This window comes from Rhamphochromis sp. 'chilingali' (genome assembly GCF_963969265.1).
Source record: "Rhamphochromis sp. 'chilingali' genome assembly, chromosome: 1".
In the NCBI taxonomy this organism is placed as follows: Eukaryota; Metazoa; Chordata; class Actinopteri; order Cichliformes; family Cichlidae; genus Rhamphochromis; species Rhamphochromis sp. 'chilingali'.
The window spans coordinates 15496317-15523243 of record NC_137929.1 but is presented as its reverse complement, the minus strand read 5'-3'; the positions used below and the strand labels follow the sequence as shown (position 1 = coordinate 15523243).

Below are 26927 nucleotides of genomic sequence, written 5' to 3'. Positions count from 1 at the left end.
TCCATTCAGAATTGAATGAATCAACATCGCTTTATTCAAATTCAAACCATTTAAATAGGAAAATCCATTTTTTTACAGCCGCCTCTAATGCTGGGTAATGTCAGCTGGTCCATGTGCAGCTGGCTGTGAGGCTCAGGGAGCGTCTACAAAGTGCAACACTGAAAGAACATCATCCATAAATATTGAGTATTAACTGGACTCTCATACAGCGAGACTCAAATGCCTTTAAACATCAGCTTATCCTGCTGATCCAAGTCCAACACTGAGTTTGTAAAAACATGTTTGTCAATCATTTTGTTTGGTTTCTTAGGAAAATGATTCAATAACTTGCTGCTAATACACAACATTTCATCATATTTCCTCATAACCCTCTTTTGTCTGACCATTTGATCCCATTTTAATTTGCAATAAAGGATTCACAGAGTTTGGTGACAATAATGACAGTAGATGTTTGTGTGAAAGTGCTGGAAGCAAATTAGTGTGTGATGTTCTTTCAGTGTTGCACTTTGCAGACGGTCCCTGAGCACTGGTCTCACAGCCAGCTGCACATAGAGACCAGTGTTGTTAGTCCAGGTCAGAAGATGACTTGTTGGAATGATAATGAGCTTGTAGTTTGTCTGCTTTGATATCGTGACTGGAAAAAGGTGTTGGACTTCAAATATGTCAATTTCTTTCACACTTCACCTTTAAAAGTGAAGCCTTGTGGTTCCTGGAAGGACAAACATGACTTTTTCAAGTCTTTGTCCTGTTTTTATGATAAATGTATGACTTTAAAGTGAGACATTCAGAGTTTTTTCTCTTGTTGTGTTTGTTTGAAGCTGCTTCCTGTTGGCTTCAGCTGTTTGGAGTTTCCATTTTCTAAACTTCTACATTCTGAACCTTCTTCAGCTCTCAACAGATGATGAAACACTGAATGATTTCAAGCACTTTGTCTAATAAACTTAAATCTTTCACTCTTTATACAGATTGAGTCTCTGTGGCTTGTCAAAGATCAGCTGTGATTATCTGGCAGCAGCACTGAAGTCCAACCCCTCCCATCTGAGAGAGCTGGACCTGAGTAAAAACAACAAGCTGCAGGATTCAGGAGTGAAGCATCTGTGTGGTTTCCTGGAGAGTCCAGGATGTGGACTTGAAACTCTGAGGTCAGTCAGCATGTTTTAGTTGTTCTGAGATGAATATGATGTGAAACACAAGTGTAACGTATAAATACATGTTCATACTTTTTGTCACGGCTGGCGGAGGGAGCTGTGTGGTGTGGAGGAAAAGGAGGACCCAAGATGCAGCAAACTGATGATACGAGTGATGTTTTATTTACAAGGTGGAGGTGGCAAAAACAGGCAACGCAGCTTGAGCAATTACAAACCTAAACTGGGAGAAACTAAAGAGCAAACCTGAGACCATACAAAGGGGGTGCGGGGCAGAGGGACGCAGAGACAGGACACCATGAAACGCAGATGAATGCAGAGATACGCAGAAATACACGGATGAATGCAGATAACGCAGTGATACATGGATGAAGGCAGACGAGTCGACAAAGAACACAGACCGACACCCACTAAATATACACACACACACAAGGTAACCAGGTAATCACACACAGGAGGGAAGAACAGCTGAACCTAATACACATGAGGACCGGAGGAGACACAGACTTTCAGAATAAGACAGGAACTCTAGGACACGAGCCTACAAAGTAAAGCAGGGAACACACAGACTGATTTACAACACAACACGGGGACAAGAACAGAGCACCAAGGACAGACACAGGTAGGGCGGGCTGAATATACACTAACTTCAGGGTCAACCCTAAACTAATACAAATCAGAATAAACACAAAACGCTGGGTCAACGACCCAGGACCATGACACTTTTATTCCACAATCAGAGAGAAAGAAACAGAGAGAGAGTGCAGGACAGACAGACAGGTGACAGTCTCAGGTGTATACATTGCTACAAAACAGCACAAAAGAAGGAGGATTTAGTGTTTGTGTTATTACGAGTGCTAAACAAGAAGAGTTCCCAGATGTTACAGTGGACACATGTGTGACTCCTGTGATTAAAGCAACTTTCTTTCAGCTTAACGAGTGAACCGTCAGCTCGTTCAAACACACGTTAAAGTCCGTTTGGCTCGACACCACTGAACAGAGGCAGCAATATAACATAGCTAACATTAACAGTGCAGTGAATCCTGCTTGTGCCGTGATATTCAGGACTGCAAACCGAGCAGCATCACTGACTTTCAGCTTGTTGTGTTTGTGGATATATGACTGACTTTAATTATCCACAAAATCATCAGATTCTCTGTAAGATTAAGGTCGACTATCGAACGGCGTATAAAGTAAAGGCTTTAAAACAAAGTAAACGCTGAAAGTACAAACTTCGCTAATGTCACATAACTTGGCCGGCATGTGGCCAACAGTAATGTTTTAATGTTCTTCATTATTAAACATTTGCACATAAATAAGTGCAAGTGTTTTTCTTTTTGCAGCATTTTTCTTTTTGCAGCATTTTTTATTTTCCAAGTGTTTTCTGAAGTTGCAGTCCGTTTGGCCTCTCAGGGCCCACCTAAATATATTATCATGCTGTTTACAACTACATGAATGTGATTTATTACTATTACTGAAGGTCCGCGGCTTGTAGCCGAAAATTAGCTTTACTTTGTTGTCTGGGTCAAGTTTGCTAGCGAGAGAAAGAGAAAGGCTGTTCCAACGGAACTTATTGTTTCAGAGGAAAACACGAACACAGTGTACAGTCGAGTCTTAATAGCTTACTTACAACTGGGCTTATCAGGCACTCTTTTTGGCTGCAGTGGTTATTATTATATTTACATGCTTCCAGCTCCTGTTTCCGCTCGATGACAACTCATACTTTTCCTTTTTCTCCCTCCTCGCGCTCACAGACACATAACGGGTATGGCAGTCCATTCTCCCTGCAGCACGGACTACACTGCCAATGAAGCTACATTCTTTAGGGCTATGCCTGTAGCATTCTGCCTATTAGCTTAGCACAACAACAACAACAAAAAGGCGCTCTCTCACCCAGGAAACACACAGTCGCAGAGAGAGCGACACCGTGTAACCATGGCAACCGTAACGCTGCCGCCTGGAACAACGGAACATAACTGTCAAACAAAAGAGTCCTGACCCGCGACAATATGAATCAGGAAAATACCGCCGTGTAATCCATTTATTTCAACAAAGTAACTGTATTCTAAATACCACATGATACAGTTACGGTAACTGTAACGGAATACAGTTACTCTTATTTTGTATTTTAAATACATAACGGCGGTATATGTATTCCGTTACTCCCCAACACTGGGTGTTACCTCCTTTACACAGTATCACCTTAAAGCACTTGTTGCAGGCTGCTGAGTTTGGATCTTTTGCTGAGAAGTACAGCCAGACTTTTGACCGCTTCGTCTTGGGCATTTTTAATCTGTAGCTCTGCTCTAAAAGAACATATGTACCTGGGCCCGCCTACTATCCTTGGAAAGGTAAAATGATTGGCTAGAATCTAAAGTGTATGACATGTCAGGAAAAAAAAGCACCGAAATGTGTGCTGCATTTCGGTCTGGTTACTGCCGTTTATGTCAGAACTGGTGCCATAATGGCACCGGATACTGGTGCCCATCCCTACTGAGTGCCATAGGAAACTTAACCTTTGTTTCCATATGCTGGGAACTTCCTATTTTTTCCAAGGAGGACGGGAAAATGTGTGAAAATCTCCCAGTCAGTTCCTCACAGCACACTTCAATCACTTCCCTCCCACAGCATCAGGACCAGGGCTTTTTCTCTCTTTGGTCCCACTAAGAGATTTCCACACAAACACCTCATCAGTGGGACTCTCAGAGCTACCAGCCCTTTGCTATAATCACAAAGCTCTTCATTGAAATCAATGATATCAAAGCTGGAATCAAATGAGTCCAAGTCTTCTGCTGATTCAGCATCACATTCATCTTTGCTCCTTGTTCTGCATCCCCACCATGGACTTCATTCCTTTCCAAAACAGCCTTGAGTGTCCTTTATTCAGCTCATCCTCTGCTTTACTTTTACACCTGATTTTAGCTGCTTTATCTCTCTTTCAACAAGTTTCTGTGCCTCAATCTTTTTCTTCTCTCCCTCATAACAATACAGCTTCTTCTGCCTGAGAGTGATTTACTAATCCAGGGCTGCTTATCACTTTTCAAAGTAATCCCCATTTTTCCCAGAAAGAAATGTAAGTAGAAATCGATGATCTAAGTGAGAACATGAGCCTTTTGACCAGGACATGTCCTTCAACGCACATATTAAACAAATATGTAAGACTGCGTTCTTCCATTTGCGCAACATCTCTAAAGTTAGAAATATCCTGTCTCAGAGTGATGCTGAAAAACTAGTTCATGCATTTATTACTTCCAGGCTGGACTACTGCAATTCATTATTATCAGGATGTCCAAAAAACTCCCTGAAAAGCCTTCAGCTGATCCAAAATGCTGCAGCAAGAGTCCTGACAGGGACTAGAAAGAGAGAGCATATTTCTCCTGTTTTGGCTTCCCTTCATTGGCTTCCTGTTAAATCCAGAATTCAAAATCCTGCTCCTCACATACAAGGTCTTAAATAATCAGGCCCCATCTTATCTTAATGACCTTGTAGTACCATATCACCCTATTAGAGCACTTCGCTCTCGCTCTGCAGGCCTACTTGTTGTTCCTAGAGTATTTAAAAGTAGAATGGGAGGCAGAGCCTTCAGTTTTCAGGCCCCTCTTCTGTGGAACCAGCTTCCAGTTTGGATTCAGGAGACAGACACTATCTCTACTTTCAAGATTAGGCTTAAAACTTTCCTTTTTGCTATAGCATATAGTTAGGGCTGGACCAGGTGACCCTGAATCCTCCCTTAGTTATGCTGCAATAGACGTAGGCTGCCGGGGGATTCCCATGATGCATTGAGTTTTTCCTTTCCAGTCACCTTTCTCACTCACTATGTATTAATAGACCTCTCTGCATTGAATCATATCTGTTATTAACCTCTGTCTCTCTTCCACAGCATGTCTTTATCCTGTCTTCCTTCTCTCACCCCAACTGGTCGCAGCAGATGGCCGCCCCTCCCTGAGCCTGGTTCTGCCGGAGGTTTCTTCCTGCTTAAAGGGAGTTTTTCCTTCCCACTGTCGCCAAAGTGCTTGCTCATAGGGGGTCATATGATTGTTGGGTTTTTCTCTGTATCTATGAAGCGCCTTGAGGCGACTTTTGTTGTGATTTGGCGCTATATAAATAAAATTGAATTGAATTGAATTGAGGGCAGCACGGTGGCATGGTGGTTAGCACTGTTGCCGCACAGCAAGAAGGTCCTGAGTTCAATTCCCCATCAGGCCGGGGTCTTTCTGTGTGGAGTTTGCATGTTCTCCCCGTGTTTGCGTGGGTTCTCTCCGGGTACTCCGGCTTCCTCCCACCGTCCAAAGACATGCAGCTTGTGGGGATAGGTTAATTGGATAATCCAAATTGCCACTAGGTGTGAATGTGAGTGCGAATGGTCGTCTGTCCCTGTGTGTTAGCCCTGCGACAGACTGGCGACCTGTCCAGGGTGTACCCTGCCTCTCGCCCTATGACAGCTGGGATAGGCTCCAGTGCCCCCCGCGACCCTGAAAAGGATAAGCGGAAGCCGATGGATGAATTGAATTGAATTTAAGACGTTCTAGTAAAGAGTCTTTGGTCCAGACTGGAACAACTGTGTGCCCAGTTTGAGCTCTCTTCAGTCCTGTGACCTGACAGACCCAGAGGGGCCATCACATCACATTTAGAAGCTCCCCTAATGGAGCCACAGCACATGTCCAATACTTAGTCTGTCTTGTTGGACAAACTGGAAGAAATGATTCAAGGACTTAGTCACAGAACAGAGATTCAAATCTCCAAAATCCAACTGGCTGCATCAGGACATATTGTCACGGCGGGGTGCGCCGGTGTGTTTTTGAAACAGGACCCAAAAGCAGATGTGGACGAGGTGTTGCAGGTTTAAACAGAAAGCGATCCTTTATTTGGATGATTACAGGGGTTAACCAAGGAACCCTAAGCAAACTAAAAAACACTAAGAAACAAATACTACAAAGTTCTATGACTATGACTCTGACGGGGATAACAGGCAAAGACTATGACTATGACTGAGGTGGCATAAACAGGCAAAGACTATGACTAACGTAGGATAACAGACATGACTATGACTGCGGTAAACAGACGACCCGACAATGACATGCAGAAAACAGAAGGCTTAAATACACACATGAGGTGATCAGGGGAAGTGGAGACACATGAGGAAACAGCTGACTGACATGAATCTAATGACAGGACCAGGAGGAGTGAAACTAAATACAATGACCAAAGAACACATGACACTGTCAGAATAAAACAGGAAACACTAAAACTAGACATGACAACACAAACTTAACATACCAAATACGTGATGAATAATGCAAGAACTCAAACATAGAAAACCCAGGAACAATAACTGCCTAAACTAAAGGCAAATAGGAAATAACACAAAAACTAACAACATCTCAAAAAATAAGAACAATACAAAGAAAACTCAAAGTGCTGGGTCGGAGACCCAGCCTGTGACACATATAGTCTGAAACTCTGCACAGTTTCCTGTTTGAAGCTGCTTCCCGTTGGCTTCAGCTGTTTGGAGTTTCCATTTTCTAAACTTCTACATTCTGAACCTTCTTCAGCTCTCAACAGATGATGAAACACTGAATGATTTCAAGCTCACACTTTGTCTAATAAACTTACATCTTTCATTCTTTATACAGATTGAGGGACTGTGGTTTGTCAGAGATCAGCTGTGATTATCTGGCAGCAGCACTGAAGTCCAACCCCTCCCATCTGAGACAGCTGAACCTGAGCCTGAACAACAAGCTGCAGGATTCAGGAGTGAAGCATCTGTGTGGTTTCCTGGAGAGTCCAGGATGTGGACTTGAAACTCTGAGGTCAGTCAGCATGTTTTAGTTGTGCTGAGATGAAGATGATGTGAAAGTTGTACTGATTCTAAACTGCAGACATCAGACTGATATTATACTGATCCACACTGAGGATCTTCATGGTAAAGTCTGTTTTCTTCTTCTCTGGTTTAGTCCATTGACAGCAGCAGAACAATGTTCACATTTCAAACAGTGAGACTCAACGTATCGCCCGCGGCCCACACGCAGCCTGCCCACCTTTCCTGATTCAGAGAGAGGGGACCCTGATTATTCTTTCACCATGTAACCGTGTTCTGTTTAAATAGATTTTCCCTGAGAAAGTTACTCTTTAGTGCCCCCTTCTGGCATGACCTGGTGTAACATGCGCAAATCTGTCTCTGTTCTATGATGTCATCAGAAAGTGCATGCTATAGGGCTTTGGAGTTGACGTCATGCCGCAATGCATTGTGGGAGCGCGGCGCCATTTTCGGGGTCTACAATCCAAACAAACTCACTGTTGGAACAGCGACGACGACAAGAAACATGCTTAAAAGCAGCTCAAAAGAAAACGGACGGTAAATTGCGTCCAGAGGCGAAGCAGCGGTATTTGAAAAAAATAGAGTGCATCGCAAATCTGGACCCATACAACATACGGCAGTGGAGTAAAGACCCAGACGACTTACCGCCACTGTCCTACCTTGATATCTTCACGTATCTTGTTTGTGGAGTAAGCGTTTACACTGCAAACCAGTTTCGTAATTACAAGTCACTGGAGGCACACATCCAATTTACAAATGGCTGGGTGCAAGATTTGGCTATTTTCAAGCCACCAAACTCTGAGTACGTCGTCATTCATACCAAGGTAAGTCAGCTGGAGTGCATCAAGTGAAACAGCCATTTTCCACACCCCACCATAATTAATGTTATACATTTATCATTGAACTGCTAAAATATCGTTATCATATTATGTGCCCATAATTGTAAAGTAGATGAAAAGTAACACATTGATAATCGGGCAAATTATTAACGCCAATTTGTGTCCTCCCTGTCTCATTTCATTTATTGTCTTTACGTCAACCTTGTCCTTGCATGTTACATGTACTGCACTCCCAAAGATTGAATGAACCTGCATTACAACCATGGGTAATTGTAAGCACCACGGGGAAGGTCGAAGCTGCACACTGCACCTGTATGGCCGGAGTTGCTGAGACCTGCACCCATGTCGCTGCACTTCTGTTCAACAGTGAGGATACGTGGCACAAAGACAGTCACCGATGAACCAGCCTACTGGGTTTTGCCGGCGAACACAACCAAGATACAGCCAGAGGTTGGTCATAACATTGACTTTACATCTTCAGCAGCACAAAAAAAGACTTGATGAAAATATAAACGGACCGTCTGTGGTGAATGGCAGAAGAAGCCGTCCTTCAAAAAGAAAGATTCCTTCTGCTACGTTTGAGGAGTTGTCACCAGTGTTAGACACGCTTCAAAAACACAATAAAGCAGTGTGTTTGTCTGGATTGGAGAAATACTACACATCACACACTGTACAGTCATCCACACTACCACTGTCTCTGGCGTGTTTGTACAACACAGGTGCACAGTCCCTTGGCCTTACAGAGCTACAACTGCACTGCGTAAAGTACATAAACGCAGCAAAAGTTACTGAAGAACAGGCAGAAGCTATTGAGGTACGCACAAGACTGCAACACAAGAGCCCAGAATGGTATGTTTGGCGTGCTGGGAGGATCACAGCTTCAATGATGCACGCTGTGTTTGCCACCACTGTAGAAAAACCCGCCATTACTGTGGTTAATCGTGTTTGCTACCCTGTTAACTCAGTCTGTAATGTGCAAACAACTTGGGGACTGGAGCATGAACAGGACGCTCGACACGCCTACACCCAGAAAATGTCAGCATGTCACAAAAACCTACAGGTCCGTATGTGTGGTTTTCTTGTTAACATGGCTTTTCCTGAAGTAGGAGCATCTCCTGATGGACTAACCACATGTGAATGTTGTGGGAAGGGGTGCCTAGAAATTAAATGTCCATTTAAATACCGATGTGACAGCATTCAGCAAGCATTGGATGCACATGACAAAGACTTCTGCCTCGAGTTGACAGCAAATGGACTTAACTTGAAGAAGACACATCACTTTTACTCACAAGTGCAAACACAGGTCTTTGTGGCCAACGCAAAGCACTGTGACCTCGTGGTATGGACACAAAAAGACATGGCAGTTGTACACATCTTCCCTGATGTGCACTTCTGGGAATCGCGTTTAAAGAAAGCTCAGGAGTTCTTTCAGAAGGTGTGCCTTCCTGAACTAGTAGGAAAACATTTCTCTAAGCGAAAGGCAGCCCCGAGTGTTCACAACGTTTTTCCTTCTGGTGTCTAGTTTTTTGGAAGAAGTGCATTGAAATATGTATAACTTGATTTCAAACGTGCAGCACTTACCATGTACCAATTGTCAAAGTGTGAAATAAAGAGTGCAATGCAGTTATTTGTTATCTTGCTTTTATTATAACGTAATTTTAGTTAAACAAAGAGTTCAAAGTGATGATAAATTTTCGATTATAGTATACAGGTACAGAAATGGTTACATAACGCTATGTCAATGTGTTCATACAATCACACATACCAAAAATTAAAAAGGTTTTCCTGGTTTAAACAATTATTAATTAACAAGTACAAGTCTCATGTGTGCCTGGTTTCACTACCACACTGGGGCACATGTTAACCAAAACACAACACACCCTCACAATTTTATCAAGGAAGGTAACGTCTTCACCCTCACATGGAAGAAGAGAACGGATTGGCATGGTAGTGTGTAGCATTTTGAACTTGTTGCGCAAACTGCCAATTACTCGCTCGACATGGATTCTTAGGTGTGCAATGGCTCGTGTATTTTCTATGTCCTTGGCATCTAGTTGACAGAAGCCCCTTGTAAATGCTGGGATCTTAACCTCTGCACACATCATTCCCACCGCATCTTTGATGTCAAAGCCTCTGTCAGCCAAAACGACATCCCCTGGTAACAGCTTGTTAAGTATGCCACATTGCTCTGTGATGTGTTTATCAGATGCACGGCCCCCCCACCCCTTAGAAATGAATGAAATTGCACCTTGTGGAGTAATCCCGATCAGATATTTCATGGTGTGTGTACCCTTGTAGTGTGAGTACGTTTGAGCACGAGCCTTTAAATTAGATGGTCGTTCTGTACGTATTTCAAAACAGTCTACAATGATGGCTACCCGATTTCCAAAAGTTTCCGTAAGTTGTGGAGGCATTGTTGCTTGCAAACAGTGCCTCTCTGGCCAGTGTACAAGTACTCCAAAGCGGGCATACAAAACGTCAATTGTATCAGAAAAGACAGAAGAAAGAGTTTTGTGAGAGACATTGAATAGATAACTAAGATGCTGGACAGGAAGATCAAGTCTAAGTCACATAAGTGTGAGTAAAAGCATTTGGAAATGCGACAGTTTCTTTGATGCTGGTAGGAAAGCTTTTACATTCTCGAGCACGGACATGAAAATAGCAAAACAAGTAAAACCGGTGTAATATTTCACTTTTTTCCGTGTCACCCTTTAAAAAGTTTTCATTCAGCTCTGTCTTGTCCAACTTTGATTTAAGCTTTCTGTTCTCCTCCAGCAGCCGGTTTATTTCTGCTCTGCTCTGTACACAGCGCACACAATCACTTGTCAGTCTTTGATCTTCTGTCTGTTTCTCTCTGATATCAATGTTTTCTGCATCAGCACCCGTTACCTCTGCTTCTACTTGTCCAACACAAATTTGGCCCTCAGCCAAAATAACAAGGTTGTTATGGTGTTGCTCTTCTGTGGTGTCAAACGCTGGCTGCTCTTCTGTGGTAACTTCTGCTGAGGCTTCACCTTCACACTCTGCTGCTCCATTGTCAAAGCCTGTCCAATAAAAAGAGTGCAAATACACAAGGGAACTTTTAAATGGTTTATACATTAAGGCCGTATGAATACTCAAAAATGTTTGTGTTAATTGACAAAGATCAACTTTTAAAATAAGAGATTGTGGTTGGGGGTGCGGTTTTTGTTTACCTCCAACTAGTACTTTATTTTGTTGCCGTTGTGTTCGCCTCCTGTGACGGTCTGAATGTGATGTTCGGATTTCGGAGTGCCCCATGTGTAGCGTTGGTACCCAGTCTGGATTTGTTTGATCCATTTCATAGGCAGGCTTCCCTACAGTTGTGCGAAATAATTAGCGAATCTTTACATAGCACATATGTTTGCAAAGTCACTCCATTCGATGTTTGATCGCAATTTCTATAACTTCCGAGACCACCAACGATGACATTATTCAGCTATAAAGTGTGATAGGAACATATTTAGAACTTACCGGAATGAAAATGTCTTGAGCACACCAGCTGATATCTGGAGACGTAACAGAACTTGATATCAGCTCGTCTCATGGCTGCTATCCAGGCTAGACGCCTTCGTTTGGTAATGTCCGATACATGAGCTCCTTCATGTTGCTTCCAGGTTGGGAAAGCATAAAAAGACAATCCAAACTTATTCCCGTGCCGGTCGTAAGATCGAACATTGCAGCCGAGCACACAGCAAGTACGAACCATGGCTATGCTTTCGCTCCTTACTTAGACCCCCAAAATGGCGGATCGGGCCAAAATCCTTTCCACGCCCACCCCCGTGACATCACGCTCCAAAGCCCTATAGAGATTGAAAATGTGACGTCACTCAGGGGTAAAACCGCAAAGAATTCTGGGAACTCGTGGCAAGAGGTACTAGCGCACGCAGGCTTTCAATTGAAATCAGTTATACAGCGATAAAAAGAAACACAAAAAATGGCAAGAAGCTGTTGTATTATTAACTGCAATAGCCGGTCGCATGACAGCCACGGAAAGCCGACGGGTAAAGAGATCGGTTGTTATCGGATTACATCGTTGAAGAGAAATTGTTCGAGCCATGTTTCCGAAGTAACAAAGAGGCGACTGGATTGTAGCCATTCAAAGACAAAATATAACGTCCCAGAACACTCCAGCTCACAGGTTAGTCTGCTCCAAGCATTTCCACAAAGGTCAGTCTGCTGTTGTAGTTAATACGTCATTTTTCTTAACATAACTGGTGATATAGGTTACAAGCAAGTCTGGCGCTGAACAGAAATTGTCGCGCTATGCTCCTTTGTTTATTGTGCATAAATAGTGAATTGTCCTGACACAATATTGTGTTTCGCTTCTGTTATTACCATGGTACACTGACAAAAACATATACTTTTATTCACCGGATAAAACTGTTGTTTTGTATCACTAATTGCCCAGTGCGATTACAGCATACAATATTATTGTCACTGCTACATTTCTGTGATGGGTACCAGAAATTATTTCTACTACTAATTAATTACCATTGAGCTCAAAGGTCCTATTAATAAACGGTTAACGAATGTGTATTTATGAAGACGATTTGTGAGACTGGTAAACTTATGATATGTACGATGGTCTTTACTTTCTACACGGTGCATTTCAAGGTCCTGCACCCATCCGTCGGTAAATTGTACCTGGGCTTGTTGCAGTGACCTGAAGTTACTAAACTTCACGAGTGTATGCGCTCACTCAAAGAACCGTATAATTATAAATATGAGCGTGGTGAAGTTGGGCAGCACGCTAACGTATTTTGTCCACTCTGTGTGCTCGTAAGGATCTAACACTTTCACTGGTTTGATTTTTTTCCTCGTATCTTTTCTTTGACTTTTCATTAAGTCTGTCTTTGTACAGACCGGCATTGTTCTCCTTCGTTTTGTACATACCCTTTTGGGGGGCAAAGAAAAAGCAAGAATTTATTGGAACCGAAGAATGAACGTTTTGCGGTGCTGCAAATGCTTGCAATTGATGCAGGTACTTGGATTGTTTTGCCACGAGTTACCGGCATGCAATGCGCGAAAGTCACGTGGTCTGTCAATCTCTATTGTTTGGGGAAAAGACTTCTCCTGTTCTCCTGTTCTCTGCTGTAGTGGCAATTGTCTCCCTTAAGATGGTCTTTAAGGGCATTGTCGGTGTGTAATTCTGTTCCATCCTTACTAATGAACAAATCTACTTGAAGAAATGTGATTGCAGTGTTTACTTAATAGAAATGTTTGTAAAGAGAGGATTCGCTAACGCTTTTGGCTAAACAAGTCATTTGTACTGTTATTTCAACTGGCCTAAGTAAAGGGAGTGAAGTCAAACCCTCTTGCCTGCGTGGTCATTTTGAAGAGAAGTTTAGTCTGAATGTCGACTCTAGCAAGGCGTTAGAGGCAGAGGACATTACAGTAAAACGACAACCTCTCAAAGACCAGTCTCGTGAGGAACTGGACAGCAAATAGAGCTATCCTCCAGAAACAGCTCAGCTCTAACATTCAGCTGCAGATGTTGGAAAATCCAATCGACAGCAACATGTCACAGAGAACCAGCGCATCAATGAAAACCAGATCTAATATATCTGACTCCTCCAGGCATTCCAGGAGTTCAGCTGCAAGTAAGGCAGCCGCCGCACAAGCACGTGCAGAAGCTCAGGCAGCTAAGGCTGAAGCAGCATTTGTGGATAAGGAGTATGCTGTCCTCGCCCTGAGTCTCTTAGTTTCACCAGCTAGACAGTGAGATAACGATGCTCCAATAACCAGACTTATTTTCCTTTTTGCGCTGATTTATTGAAGAATGGCCTCTGACCATTGCCTTCTCTTTGACCATCGTAAAACTGAAAGTACAAAATACTGTATTAGCTAACTAACATTGTAAACTAGCTTGTTACACTCTTACTGCAAGCTAACAAGATAAAACTTTCAAATGTACAAATTATCGTGCCATTTCTACACAAAACAAAAGACAATTATTTTATCGATACTCATACTTACAGACATATCTTGTCCAAGGCAACAACATTTTAAGGTCCGTATCAGCTTAGAACGATAACATTACGGTATCACTTTCCGCCATCTTTTATTTCTTCTTCACGTTCTCATTTTTTTTCCTTTCCCAAAGTAACCGAACCCAAAGCAGCCACTAGAGGGAGCTCTAGGGCAGCTTACAACTATAATATCCGATTTAAGTTATAAAAGGCAGAACAAGGAGAATGATCTGAAGTTGCAGCAAGCAGAACTGGAAGCTTCTATGTAGCTTCGAAAAATGCTTCTTGAAGTGTCATTGGATAAAGTACGCATGGAAAAAAAGGCTGCAGCTGCAGAGCAAAGGCAGAAGTTTTGGAGGCTGCAGTGATTCAAGATAAAAGCGAGGGTCTTAGTAAAATAGATGTTCCTGCTGATGACCCAGTAACACGCACAAGGGAATATGTGAAGGGTGCCACACATGGCAGCCAAACCACGCCCATTCTAGAAACCTCCAATGATAACACGGAGATGAAACTCCCTCAGCATTCACCGTAGACTCCTACCCCAAGATCTTTACGCCAGGATCTGATTTACATTTTCGACCAAGCCTCAAGCCAGTTGCGGCACCACACATCCAAACACAAACCACACCCATAGTAGCAAATCTAAAGGATCATTTCCCAGGCAAAGCTGACCAAAGTGAGACCTACACCCCTAAACAAGAACCAACGGTCAATTATGCACGACAGCCTCTGGACAGTGGCTACACCGGCACCGCCTATATCACAACCCCAGACAACTCCAGCCACCCACAGGAGACCACATACCAAGAAAGGGGCCCACTGTACACTCCACTAGAAATGGAGCAGAACATGTCAGACCTTGTTAGATTCATGGCTTGACGTGAACTGGTGTCTACAGGGCTCATTCACTTCAACGACCGTCCCGAATGCTATAGAGCCTGGAAAGCTTTGTTTATGAATACCATCAGGGGCCTCAACCTCTCACCAAGTGAACAGCTTGACCCCCTTGTGAAATGGCAAGGTAAGGACTCAGCTGAACATGCTAGACGAATACGATCTGTGTATGCGAACCAACCAGCAAATGGACTGAGAGCTATGTGGGATAGGCTCAATGAATGCTATGGTGCACCAGAGGTCATCGAGGGTGCTTTTTTGAAAAGATTAAACAACTTTCCCAAGATTCCAAACAGAGACGGTCACAAGCTAAGAGAGCTGGGAGACTTGCTGTTGGAAATACAGGCTGCCAAAGAAGACGGTGACCTGCCTGGCCTTAGTTTTTTGGATACTCTTCATGGTATTACACCTGTAGAAGCTGCCATTTTATCTCCAAGAAAAATGGCTTTCTCTAGGCTTCAAGTACAAAGAAGATCATGGGGCTCTCTACCCCCCATTCAGCTTCTTTGTGGACTTTGTGTGTCGGGAAGCACGGATGCGCAATGACCCTGGTCTCACACAGACAGCACTCAGCAGCGAGTTATCAGGCGCTAAGCAAACGTCTGAAGCCGAAGGTCACAAAGCCATGGCAGTCTTTAAAACGAGGTTCTCTCCGAACCCTCTGCCCCCTTCCAGTGGTACAAGGACTGTATCACTTGGCACCCGATTTGGAAGTGAGTCATCCACTAGAGAGGATCCAGCAGAGCGCTGCCCGCTACACAATAAACCCAACTCCTTACCAAGGTGTCGTGGGTTTAGAGAGACGCCAATAGAAGAAAGGAAAGCACTCCTAAAAAGGCACGGAATATGTTACAGGTGCTGCAGAGCCACACATTTGGTAAGGAATTATGAAGATGACATCTCCTGCTCAGAGTGTGGGAGCAGGAGCCACATTGCAGCCCTCTATCCTGGATTTGCCCTATGGTCCACCAACACAGCATGTTCCGCACCAGATCAGGGCGGGGAGGGAAACTCCAACCTGATTGAGACTGATGTTTCCACAGCATGCACTGAGGTCTGCAGAAACTATTCCGCAGGACATTCCTGCTCAAAAATATGTCTAACCAGGGTCTACCCGACTGGCTGCCCTGACGCTGCAGTTACATTATATGCAATATTAGATGATCAGAGTAACAGATCACTTGCATGTACTGAGTTTTTCCGATTTCAGGTTCTCCTTCACCATACACTTTGAAGACATGTGCTGGAACACAAGAGACAGAAGGCAGGCAAGCACATGGCTTTGTGATCAAACCCATCAACGGCAGTGTCACACTTTCTTTGCCAACACTGATCCCAAATAACCGTGCAGAAATACCAACACCAGAAGTAGCATTAAATCACAGTCATTTGAAGGCCCTTGCAAAACACATTCCAAAGCTGGACTCCCAAGCTTCCATTCTGCTCTTGTTAGGCAGAGATATCATTAGGGTTCATAAGGTCAGAAGACAAGGGAATGGCCCACAAAATGCACTCTATGCCCAGAAGTTGGACCTGGGTTGGGTTATTGTGGGAGATGTGTGCATTGGAGATGTCCACAGACCTACTGTTATCAGCTCTTGCTACACTAACGTACTGAAAAATGGATGCCCTTCTCTCTTTCAGCCATGCCCAAACAAGTACTCTGTAAAAGAGAAATACAGTAGTGGTGGGTCCCCTTCATTTCCCCTGACATGCAAACATCCCCTTGCCAGTGAGAAACGGGCCACTTTAGACTGTAATGTGTTCCAGACAACAAAGGACGATGACAAAGAAGCTCCTTCAATCGAGGACGGACAGTTCATCCACATCATGGAACAAGAGGTTTACAAGGATCAAGAAAACAGTTGGGTGGCTACCCTGCCTTTCAGATCTCCACGACCAAGGCTCCCTCATTACCACGAGCAAGTACTTGAACGTCTCAAATCTTTACAGCAGTCTTTCAGAAGGAAGCCTAAAATGAAAGAAGAGTTTGTCTCGTTCATGGCAAAGATCTTTCAGATTGGGCACGCTGAAGAAGCCCGACCTCTGAAGCCTAATGAGGAGCATTGGTACCTGCCTTGTTTTGGGGTTTACCATCCCAAGAAGCCCTCTCAAATAAGAGTCGTCTTCGACTCCAGTGCCCAGCACAAAGGTTTGTCTCTGAACCAAGTACTCCTAACAGGACCAGACCTCAACAACACCCTGGTAGGAGTCCTCTTTCGGTTTCGGAAAGAACAGATCGCCTTCACTGTAGATGTACAACAGATGTTTCATTGTTTCATGGTGCAACCTGAAGACTGGAACTTCCTCAGGTTCCTCTGGTTTAAAGAGAATAACCCAGAGAAAGAGATTATGGAGTTCCATATGAACGTGCATGTCTTTGGAAATAGTCCTTCACCGGCTGTGGCTATTTACTGTCTTAGACGTGCAGCACAGGAAGGCCGGAAGGAGTATGGGGAGGATGCAGAACAGTTTGTCACTCGTGACTTTTACGTAGATGACGGGTTAAAGTCCTTGCCCACAGCAGATCCAGCTATTGATCTGCTCAAAAGAACTCAAAAAATGCTGGCTTGCTCTAACCTTTTTTTTCTTTTTTTTTCTTTCGCCTGTCCCGTTTGGCTCTTTTGCCATCAGAATTGTTGTCTAAAGGCAAAGAAAGATGCCCAACGGATTTACTTTACCAAATTGACCATCCCAGCCTTGCCGTAATGGTCCATTTGATTCACCTTTTATTGTTTATTTTATTTTCACTTACTGAATACGGGACAGACTTGACTGGGGGAAAGAAGGGGAGAAAGAAAGAGGGAAAGAGAAACAGCTGAGAAGAGGGACGGGGGAGAAGGGCAAAAAACAAAAACCAACAGAACGGGCAGAAAAAAAAAGAAAAAAGAAAAAAAATGCATATATCAATCACCTGGATCACCTGCTGAGAAAGAAAAAAGAAAACAAGCAGAAGAGAACAAGAGTAATAGAATAAACAACATCACAATGATATATGGGAATATGACAGTAAATACTAAATATTAAACATTATTGTGCAGCACATAAGATCAACAGAACACAGTGTGCTTTGAGGTAGGAGCCAAAAAGGGTGTAGTTTGTGGGTGTGATCACCCGTGTGTACACCTGTGAGCATGGACGCGCTTGTTTTTTTTTTTTTAAAGGTTCCTTCATGTAATGATCTGCTAGAGGGTGTGGGGGGGCTACAGCCCCGTCCTCCAGGGCATGAAGCAGGTATGGAGGAGATCAAAACTCCAGACATCCAGAGGCCCCCAGAACACAAGAGACCAAGGAAGACCAACAGAGGGGCAGCCGCGCCACTGTCCCAGAAAGAGCTGAGGAGAGTCCCAGATGAGGGCTCACTCAGCAGCCGCGGAGCAGAAGCCAGGGGGGAGTTGCAGTGACGCGCCCATGAGCTCCACCGGCAGCCAGCCAGGCTTGCTCTAACCTTAGGCTGCATAAGCTGGCTTCGAACAGCAAGGAGGTCATGAAGGCCTTTCCCAGTTAAGATCATGCCACAGACCTGAAGGATTTGGACCTTACTGCTGACACTCTACCAATGCAGCGTAGCCTTGGGCTGTACTGGGACTTGAATTCAGACTGTTTTACTTACCGTTTACAGGACGAGAAAAAGTCATTCACTCAACGTGGAGTTCTCTCAACGGTGAACAGCCTGTACGGTCCTCTAAGATTTGTTTCCCCTGTGACAATTCAAGGAAAACTGCTGCTTCGAGAACTAGCCTCACAGTCTTCAGACTGGGACACTCCATTGCCAGCAAAAAAAGGAAAAGGTGTGGGAAAGTTGGAGAGATTCTCTGCAGGAGTTAAGACATCTGAGGATACCCCGACCGTACTCAAACATGTCACCATCTACTGTCAAGTTAACAGAACTCTGTGTCTTTTCAGATGCTTCAGAGAAAGCAGTAGCTACTGTTGCCTACTTGAAGACTGTGGATGCAGATGGGGGATGCTGCACTAGATTGGTTGCAAGTAAAGCCAAACTGGCCCCACGTCCATAGCATACTATACCTCGGTTGGAGCTTTGTGCTCCTCATGGCCGTAACTCTGTCTGAGGTCATCACCTCCGAAATAGACATTGTATTTGACGCAGTCACCTACTACACACCTACTACTGAGCAATCAAGTCCAGAGAATCAGACGAAGCACAATGCCACAGCAGTGGCGATATGTCTGCACAGAAGACAATCCCGCAGACATTGCCACACGGTCTATCACAGCAGACCGCCTTGAGAACACAATATGGTTCTCTGGACCGGCATTCTTGTCTCGACCTGAAGGGGTGTCACCTGTGGTACAGAGGTTTGACCTTTTGGAACCAGATCAAGACAGTGAAATCAGGCCTCAAGTCACAACACTGTCGGTCACAGTCCTCAAACATCTTTGCTCTGGGTGGTTCAATCGCTTCTCATGCTGGAGTTCCCTCATAAGGGCTCTTGGTACCCTTATTCACATTGTTCAGAGCTTTAAAAAAGGAAAGGAGTGTGTCGCTCAAAAATGTGAGGGTTGGCATTAGTGCCCCCCCCCCCCCCCCCCCACCGGGGATATTCTTGAACAGAGTAAGCTAGTCATTATCAAAACAGTTCAACAAGAGGTCTATAGAAAAGAACTGGAGCGTCTTGCATCAAATGCCAACATTCCCAAGAGCAGCTCACTCGTTGCCCTGGATCCTTTCATTGACTCATACGCGCTATTAAGGATTGGGGGTCGTCTCATTGGGGCAAAAATAGGGTTCCACGAAAAACGGCCACTGGATCTGCCTAGACGGCATCACGTAACCACTCTCATAGCAGGTACGTCACCAAGGACGTCTCTTCACTGAAGGAGCTGTCCGATCTGCAGGTTACTGGATCGTTGGTGGCAGGAGATGCATTAATAGACTCGTTTTCGAGTGTGTCACTTGTTGAAGGCTGAGAGGGAGGTGTGAAGTTCAAAAGATGGCAGACTTGCCACCAGAAAGGCTCAGCATGGAACCACCTTTTAGCAACATCGGCATTGATGTGTTTGGGCCCTGGTCTGTATCAGCCCGTCACCAGAGCTTGCAAAGATATGTGGATTCCTTCAAATCTTGATGGGAAAGCCATGGAGAGGTTTCTGTCAGAACACGGATGTACTTGGACCTTCAACACACCACATTCCTCTCATATGGGAGGAGCATGGGAAAGGATGATCGGCATCACACGTCGTATCCTGGACTCGATGCTTCTTCAGATGGGCTCCTCCAAACTCACACATGAGGTACTCACAACATTCATGGCTGAGGTCTCAGCCATAGTGAACAGTCGACCACTGGTGCCTGTGTCAAATGATCCTACAGATCCTTTCATTCTTACACCGGCTTCATTGCTTACTCAGAAAGTAGGTCCATGCCCAGTACCAGAAAGAGATTTTGGACATAAAGAACTATTGAAGCAACAGTGGTGCAGGGTCCAAAGCTTGTCTAACACATTTTGGGACAGGTGGCGGAAACAGTATCTGTCAACACTACAGTGTCGAACAAAGTGGACTTCTGACCGGCCAAACCTTAAGCAAGGAAGTGTGGTGCTTCTTAAGAACAGTCAGTGCAGTAGGAACGACTGCGCATTAGGTATTATCGTTGATGTGTATCCCAGTAAAGACGGAAGGGTGCGCAAAGTGCAAGTAAAGGTCATTAAGAAAGAGGGATCAAAGCTTTACGTCCGACCTGTGAATGAGATGATCTTGCTCATTCCTCCAGATGACTGAAATGTGTTTGACCTTGTCAAATTAGTAGGTGAAACTTGCTGAATTTCAGACGGGGAGTGTTCTGTCACCATGAAACCGTGTTCTGTTTAAATAGATTTTCCCTGAGAAAGTTACTCTTTAGTGCCCCCTTCTGGCATGACCTGGTGTAACATGCGCAAATCTGTCTCTGTTCTATGATGTCATCAGAAAGTGCATGCTATTGTTTGGGGAAATGACTTCTCCTGTTCTCCTGTTCTCTGCTGTAGTGGCAATTTTCTCCCTTAAGATGGTCTTTAAGGGCATTGTTGGTATGTAATTCTGTTCCATCCTTACAAATCTACTTGTAGAAATGTGATTGCAGTGTTTACTTAATAGAAATGTTTGTAAAGAGAGGATTCGCTAACGCTTTTGGCTAAACAAGTCATTTGTACTGTTATTGTGTATTTGTCCTCATCTATGATTTCTACGAACATTTCATGTTGTTTCTCAGTTTTACCCTACTTCAACAGGCCTAAGTAAAGGGAGTGAAGTCAAACCCTCTTGTCTGCGTGGTCATTTTGAAGAGGAGTTTAGTCTGAAGGTCGACTCTGGCAAGGCGTTAGAGGCAGAGGACATTACACTGATTAACTGTGTAGTGTTCTTCCTTACATTTCTAAGTATCAGACACAACAATGAATAATCCACGGCTGACTCTCTTTAGCAGGTCAAAGGTCACGGCACACAGCAGACAGTGGGAAATATTATAACTCTGATCATTTATCAGCACATATCCATATGTATAAAAACAAAGCTGACACTGTGAGACTTGATCAGAGGTGTGATCATCACAGCAGAGGCCTTTGTGTCAAAGTCACTGAGGATCAAACAGAAACACATGAAGCAGATTTTCCTGTTCTGGCTTTTTATAGCAGATAACCTTCAAAATATTCTGCAGTCCATCAAAAACTGAAGCAAACCATGAATCAACATGTGAACATGAGCTGATGCTGCTGAAGTGAAGCAAAGTTACAGAGGTTTGATTACAGACACAGCTGAGAGTTTGTAATCTGTCATCATTTTAAAAGGTTTAAATTTCTTCAGTATTGAACAGCAGAAATGAGGCTTTGTTTTCAGAGGCTGACAGCAGTGAACACAACAGCAGACTGGTGCGTAATAAGCAGTGAATAATGCAGGAAACAGATTTTTGAAGGATTGAATGAATCAACATCGCTTTATTCAAATTAAAACCATTTAAATAGGAAAATCCATTTTTTTACAGCCGCCTCTAATGCTGGGTAATGTCAGCTGGTCCATGTGCAGCTGGCTGTGAGGCTCAGGGAGCGTCTACAAAGTGCAACACTGAAAGAACATCATCCGTAAATATTGTGTAATAACTGGACTCTCATACAGCGAGACTCAAATGACTTTAAACATCAGCTTATCCTGCTGATCCAAGTCCAACACTGAGTTTGTAAAAACATGTTTGTCAATTATTTTATTTTGCTTCTGAGGAAAATGATTCAATAACTTGCTGCTAATACACAACATTTCATCATATTTCCTCATAACCCTCTTTTGTCTGAACATTTGATCCCACTGACTTTTATTGTGATTTGGCGCTATATAAATAAAATTGAATTGAATTGAATTTGAATTTGCGATAAAGGATCCACAGAGTTTGGTGACAATAATGACAGTAGATGTTTGTGTGAAAGTGCTGGAAGCAAATTAGTGTGTGATGTTCTTTCAGTGTTGCACTTTGTAGACGCTCCCTGAGCACTGGTCTCACAGCCAGCTGCACATAGAGACCAGTGTTGTTAGTCCAGGTCAGAAGATGACTTGTTGGAATGAAAATGAGCTTGTAGTTTGTCTGCTTTAATAATGTGACTGGAAAAAGGTGTTGGACTTCAAATATGTCCATTTCTTTCACACTTCACCTTTAAAAGTGAAGCCTTGTGGTTCCTGGAAGGAAAAAACACGACTTTTTCAAGTCTTTGTCCTGTTTTCATGATAAATGTACGACTTTAATGTGAAACATTCAGAGTTTTTTCTCTTGTTGTGTTTGTTTGAAGCTGCTTCCTGTTGGCTTCAGCTGTTTGGAGTTTCCATTTTCTAAACTTCTACATTCTGAACCTTCTTCAGCTCTGAACAGATGATGAAACACTGAATGATTTCAAGCTCACACTTTGTCTAATAAACTTACATCTTTCATTCTTTATACAGATTGAGTTACTGTGGTTTGTCAGAGATCAGCTGTGATTATCTGGCAGCAGCACTGAAGTCCAACCCCTTCCATCTGAGACAGCTGAACCTGAGCCTGAACAACAAGCTGCAGGATTCAGGAGTGAAGCATCTGTGTGGTTTCCTGGAGAGTCCAGGATGTGGACTTGAAACTCTGAGGTCAGTCAGCATGTTTTAGTTGTGCTGAGATGAATATGATGTGAAAGTTGTGCTGACACTAAACTGCAGACATCAGGCTGATATTATACTGATCCACACTGAGGATCTTCATGGTAAAGTCTGCTTTCTTCTTCTTTGGTTTAGTCCATTGACTGCAGCAGAACAATGTTCACATTTTAAACTTTCAAAGAAGAAGAAAAATCCTCCACTGGATAATTCACTGTGAAACTCTCAAACTCTTCATTCCACCTTAAAGTCTGTCTGACACTGAAATCCAAAGCAAAATGTCCATTTGCTTTACAGACAGCAGTCCAACACAAACATACACACATCATCCAAAACACAGTCCAACATCCAAATCTCCTCCACTGCCAGCATTAAAGATGGGAAAGAGAAGGAGGAACTGTGAGGAGAAAACTATTAGGAGGCAAAGAAACACAGACTCAAAGATTTTACATGTACATGGACGATGCCCCGTCACAGAGGGAATCGCGCGGGGCTTCCAGCACACTCTTTATTTATACTTCAAGTAAGCTTTCACAGCAGTAGGTGTGGCATGTTCAGAATCCAAAAACATTTCCATAAAAGGAAAGACCGTTAGCTTGTCTGCTGAAACAGGAGATAGCTTGGTATGTATAGATCTCGAAAACATTTCCATAAAAGGAAAGAGAGAGAGAGAGAGAGAGAGAGACTGTTAACTTGTCTGTTAACACAGGAAGCAGTATGGTATGTCACAGCACTCTTCTGCACATATGGTTTCCCTTTTCCTGTGGTTTCCAATTCCAATTCTTCTTCCTTTAACTGAAGCTACAACTAAACATAATCACAAAACTAAAAATCTTCCATCAGGAACGCTCTGACATTCAGGGTTAGAATGAGTTTCATGAAGCAGACTGTGAAGATCAAAGCTGCATTAGAAAGCTTACATGAATGAATGAGTGGACAGAAGTGGACAGAGATCATCTGAAGCACTTCAAAGGCTTTAAATCAGCACATTTCTCTTTATTCTTTATCAACTCTGTTAGTTTCTCTGTTTTCTGTGGAATGAAGCTAACAGCAGGCTAATAAGAAGCTGACCAATAGGTTTCTATTAAAGGTTATAATTTGCATATGAAAAAGTGCTTTGGCTCAGCAGGGATCAGCTTACTGGTAGGATACAGCTGCTGGATGGGATTAGCATGTCATAGCTATCTACCAAATTGCTAACTGGGGGATTTCAGGCCATCTATGAATCATTTTTGCTACTGTTTATTCAGCTTAGGCTCACAGGGCTGCAGCCTGTGCCCTAGCTGTCATAGGGCAAGAGGCGTGGTCCACCTGCACAGGTGAGCAGTCCATCACAGGGCCAACAGAGAGAGACAGAGAAGCACTCTCTCACATCCACACCTACAGCCAATTTAGAAGCACCAATGAACCTAAGCAGCATTTCATTGGACTGTGGGAGAACATCCAACCTCCACAGAAAGGCCAACAAGCTTCAACCTACAACCTTCTTGCTTTAATAAATAATAATAATGGATTGCATTTATATAGCGCTTTTCATGTGAAAATCTCCCAGTCAGTTCCTCACAGCACACTTCAATCATTTCCCTCCCACAGCATCAGGACCAGGGCTTTTTCTCTCTTTGGTCCCACTAAGAGATTTCCACTGTCCTGAATTCGACAAGTGGCACAAAAACAAACCAATGGAGGACCCAGTAGAGTGCAATCAGATAAAGAGTTTATTAAGAACACACGTACGGGAAGAAGTACACAGCATCACATCTGCGGACTTCTTCTGCCAAAAATACACAGGGAATGGTTTATATATCATCAGGGTTTGACGCACCCTCTTGCGTTCTATAATTCTATAACATATTTTTGTATTTCTAAGAACATCATTTGCATCTTGTACAGACAATGAGACAATTTTAGAGCTAAGGTCAGACACAGAAGTTCCTCTTTCTAACATCTTTTCCCAAATATGGCGATGATTACAGGCCCTGGAGATACCCGTGGACTTGTCCTCCTGTTTTATAAGGAAAAAAACATGAAATTAAAATAATAGCACATAGTAAGAAATTAAGAAAAAAAAATTCTTTTTTTTCTTTTTCTCCTGTCACCTGTTACTAAGTAAACTCAAATGCCACAGGTTGCAACAAGAAGCTGAATACATTCAGGCCTTCACTCAAGCTGGTTTCTAGATTATATGTATGTGTTTTGTAAGCGTGTATGCAGTTTTAACCTTCTTTAACTGACCACAAAATGCAATGTGTATAAAATGGTCTTAGCTGTACCTGTAATAAAAAGGTTAATGTAAAGTCAGCAGGTTTTAATAAACATCTTAATGCAGTATCAATACTATAGATTATATCATTAATGATGCAGAATGTATTGAAGCCATAAAATAATTTAGGACCATGACACTTTTATTCCACAATCAGAGAGAAAGAAACAGAGAGAGAGTGCAGGACAGACAGACAGGTGACAGTCTCAGGTGTATACATTGCTACAAAACAGCACAAAAGAAGGAGGATTTAGTGTTTGTGTTATTACGAGTGCTAAACAAGAAGAGTTCCCAGATGTTACAGTGGACACATGTGTGACTGCTGTGATTAAAGCATCTTTCTTTCAGCTTAACGAGTGAACCGTCAGCTCGTTCAAACACACGTTAAAGTCCGTTTGGCTCGACACCACCGAACAGAGGCAGCAATATAACATAGCTAACATTAACAGTGCAGTGAATCCTGCTTGTGCCGTGATATTCAGGACTGCAAACCGAGCAGCATCACTGACTTTCAGCTTGTTGTGTTTGTGGATATATGACTGACTTTAATTATCCACAAAATCATCAGATTCTCTGTAAGATTAAGGTCGACTATCGAACGGCGTATAAAGTAAAGGCTTTAAAACAAAGTAAACGCTGAAAGTACAAACTTCGCTAATGTCACATAACTTGGCCGGCATGTGGCCAACAGTAATGTTTTAATGTTCTTCATTATTAAACATTTGCACATAAATAAGTGCAAGTGTTTTTCTTTTTGCAGCATTTTTCTTTTTGAAGCATTTTTTATTTTCCAAGTGTTTTCTGAAGTTGCAGTCCGTTTGGCCTCTCAGGGCCCACCTAAATATATTATCATGCTGTTTACAACTACATGAATGTGATTTATTACTATTACTGAAGGTCCGCGGCTTGTAGCCGAAAATTAGCTTTACTTTGTTGTCTGGGTCAAGTTTGCTAGCGAGAGAAAGAGAAAGGCTGTTCCAACGGAACTTATTGTTTCAGAGGAAAACACGAACACAGTGTACAGTCGAGTCTTAATAGCTTACTTACAACTGGGCTTATCAGGCACTCTTTTTGGCTGCAGTGGTTATTATTATATTTACATGCTTCCAGCTCCTGTTTCTGCTCGATGACAACTCATACTTTTCCTTTTTCTCCCTCCTCGCGCTCACAGACACATAACGGGTATGGCAGTCCATTCTCCCTGCAGCACGGACTACACTGCCAATGAGGCTACATTCTTTAGGGCTATGCCTGTAGCATTCTGCCTATTAGCTTAGCACAACAACAACAACAAAAAGGCGCTCTCTCACCCAGGAAACACACAGTCGCAGAGAGAGCGACACCGTGTAACCATGGCAACCGTAACGCTGCCGCCTGGAACAACGGAACATAACTGTCAAACAAAAGAGTCCTGACCCGCGACAATATGAATCAGGAAAATACCGCCGTGTAATCCATTTATTTCAACAAAGTAACTGTATTCTAAATACCACATGATACAGTTACGGTAACTGTAACGGAATACAGTTACTCTTATTTTGTATTTTAAATACATAACGGCGGTATATGTATTCCGTTACTCCCCAACACTGGGTGTTACCTCCTTTACACAGTATCACCTTAAAGCACTTGTTGCAGGCTGCTGAGTTTGGATCTTTTGCTGAGAAGTACAGCCAGACTTTTGACCGCTTCGTCTTGGGCATTTTTAATCTGTAGCTCTGCTCTAAAAGAACATATGTACCTGGGCCCGCCTACTATCCTTGGAAAGGTAAAATGATTGGCTAGAATCTAAAGTGTATGACATGTCAGGAAAAAAAAGCACCGAAATGTGTGCTGCATTTCGGTCTGGTTACTGCCATTTATGTCAGAACT

At 43.2% G+C, this 26927-nt stretch overlaps 1 protein-coding gene across 1 annotated transcript in view; it reads left to right on the top strand.

The window, feature by feature from the left end:
* LOC308407502 (NACHT, LRR and PYD domains-containing protein 12-like) overlaps positions 1-26927 on the top strand; it is a gene marked incomplete at its 5' end in the record, with an annotated part of 294566 nt that overhangs the window by 13925 nt on the left and 253714 nt on the right. Inside the window, 2 exons of the mRNA XM_080899167.1 lie at positions 966-1142; positions 6779-6955. Coding sequence (XP_080755293.1) covers positions 966-1142; positions 6779-6955 — 354 coding nt within the window. The remainder of the gene's footprint in view (positions 1-965; positions 1143-6778; positions 6956-26927) is intronic.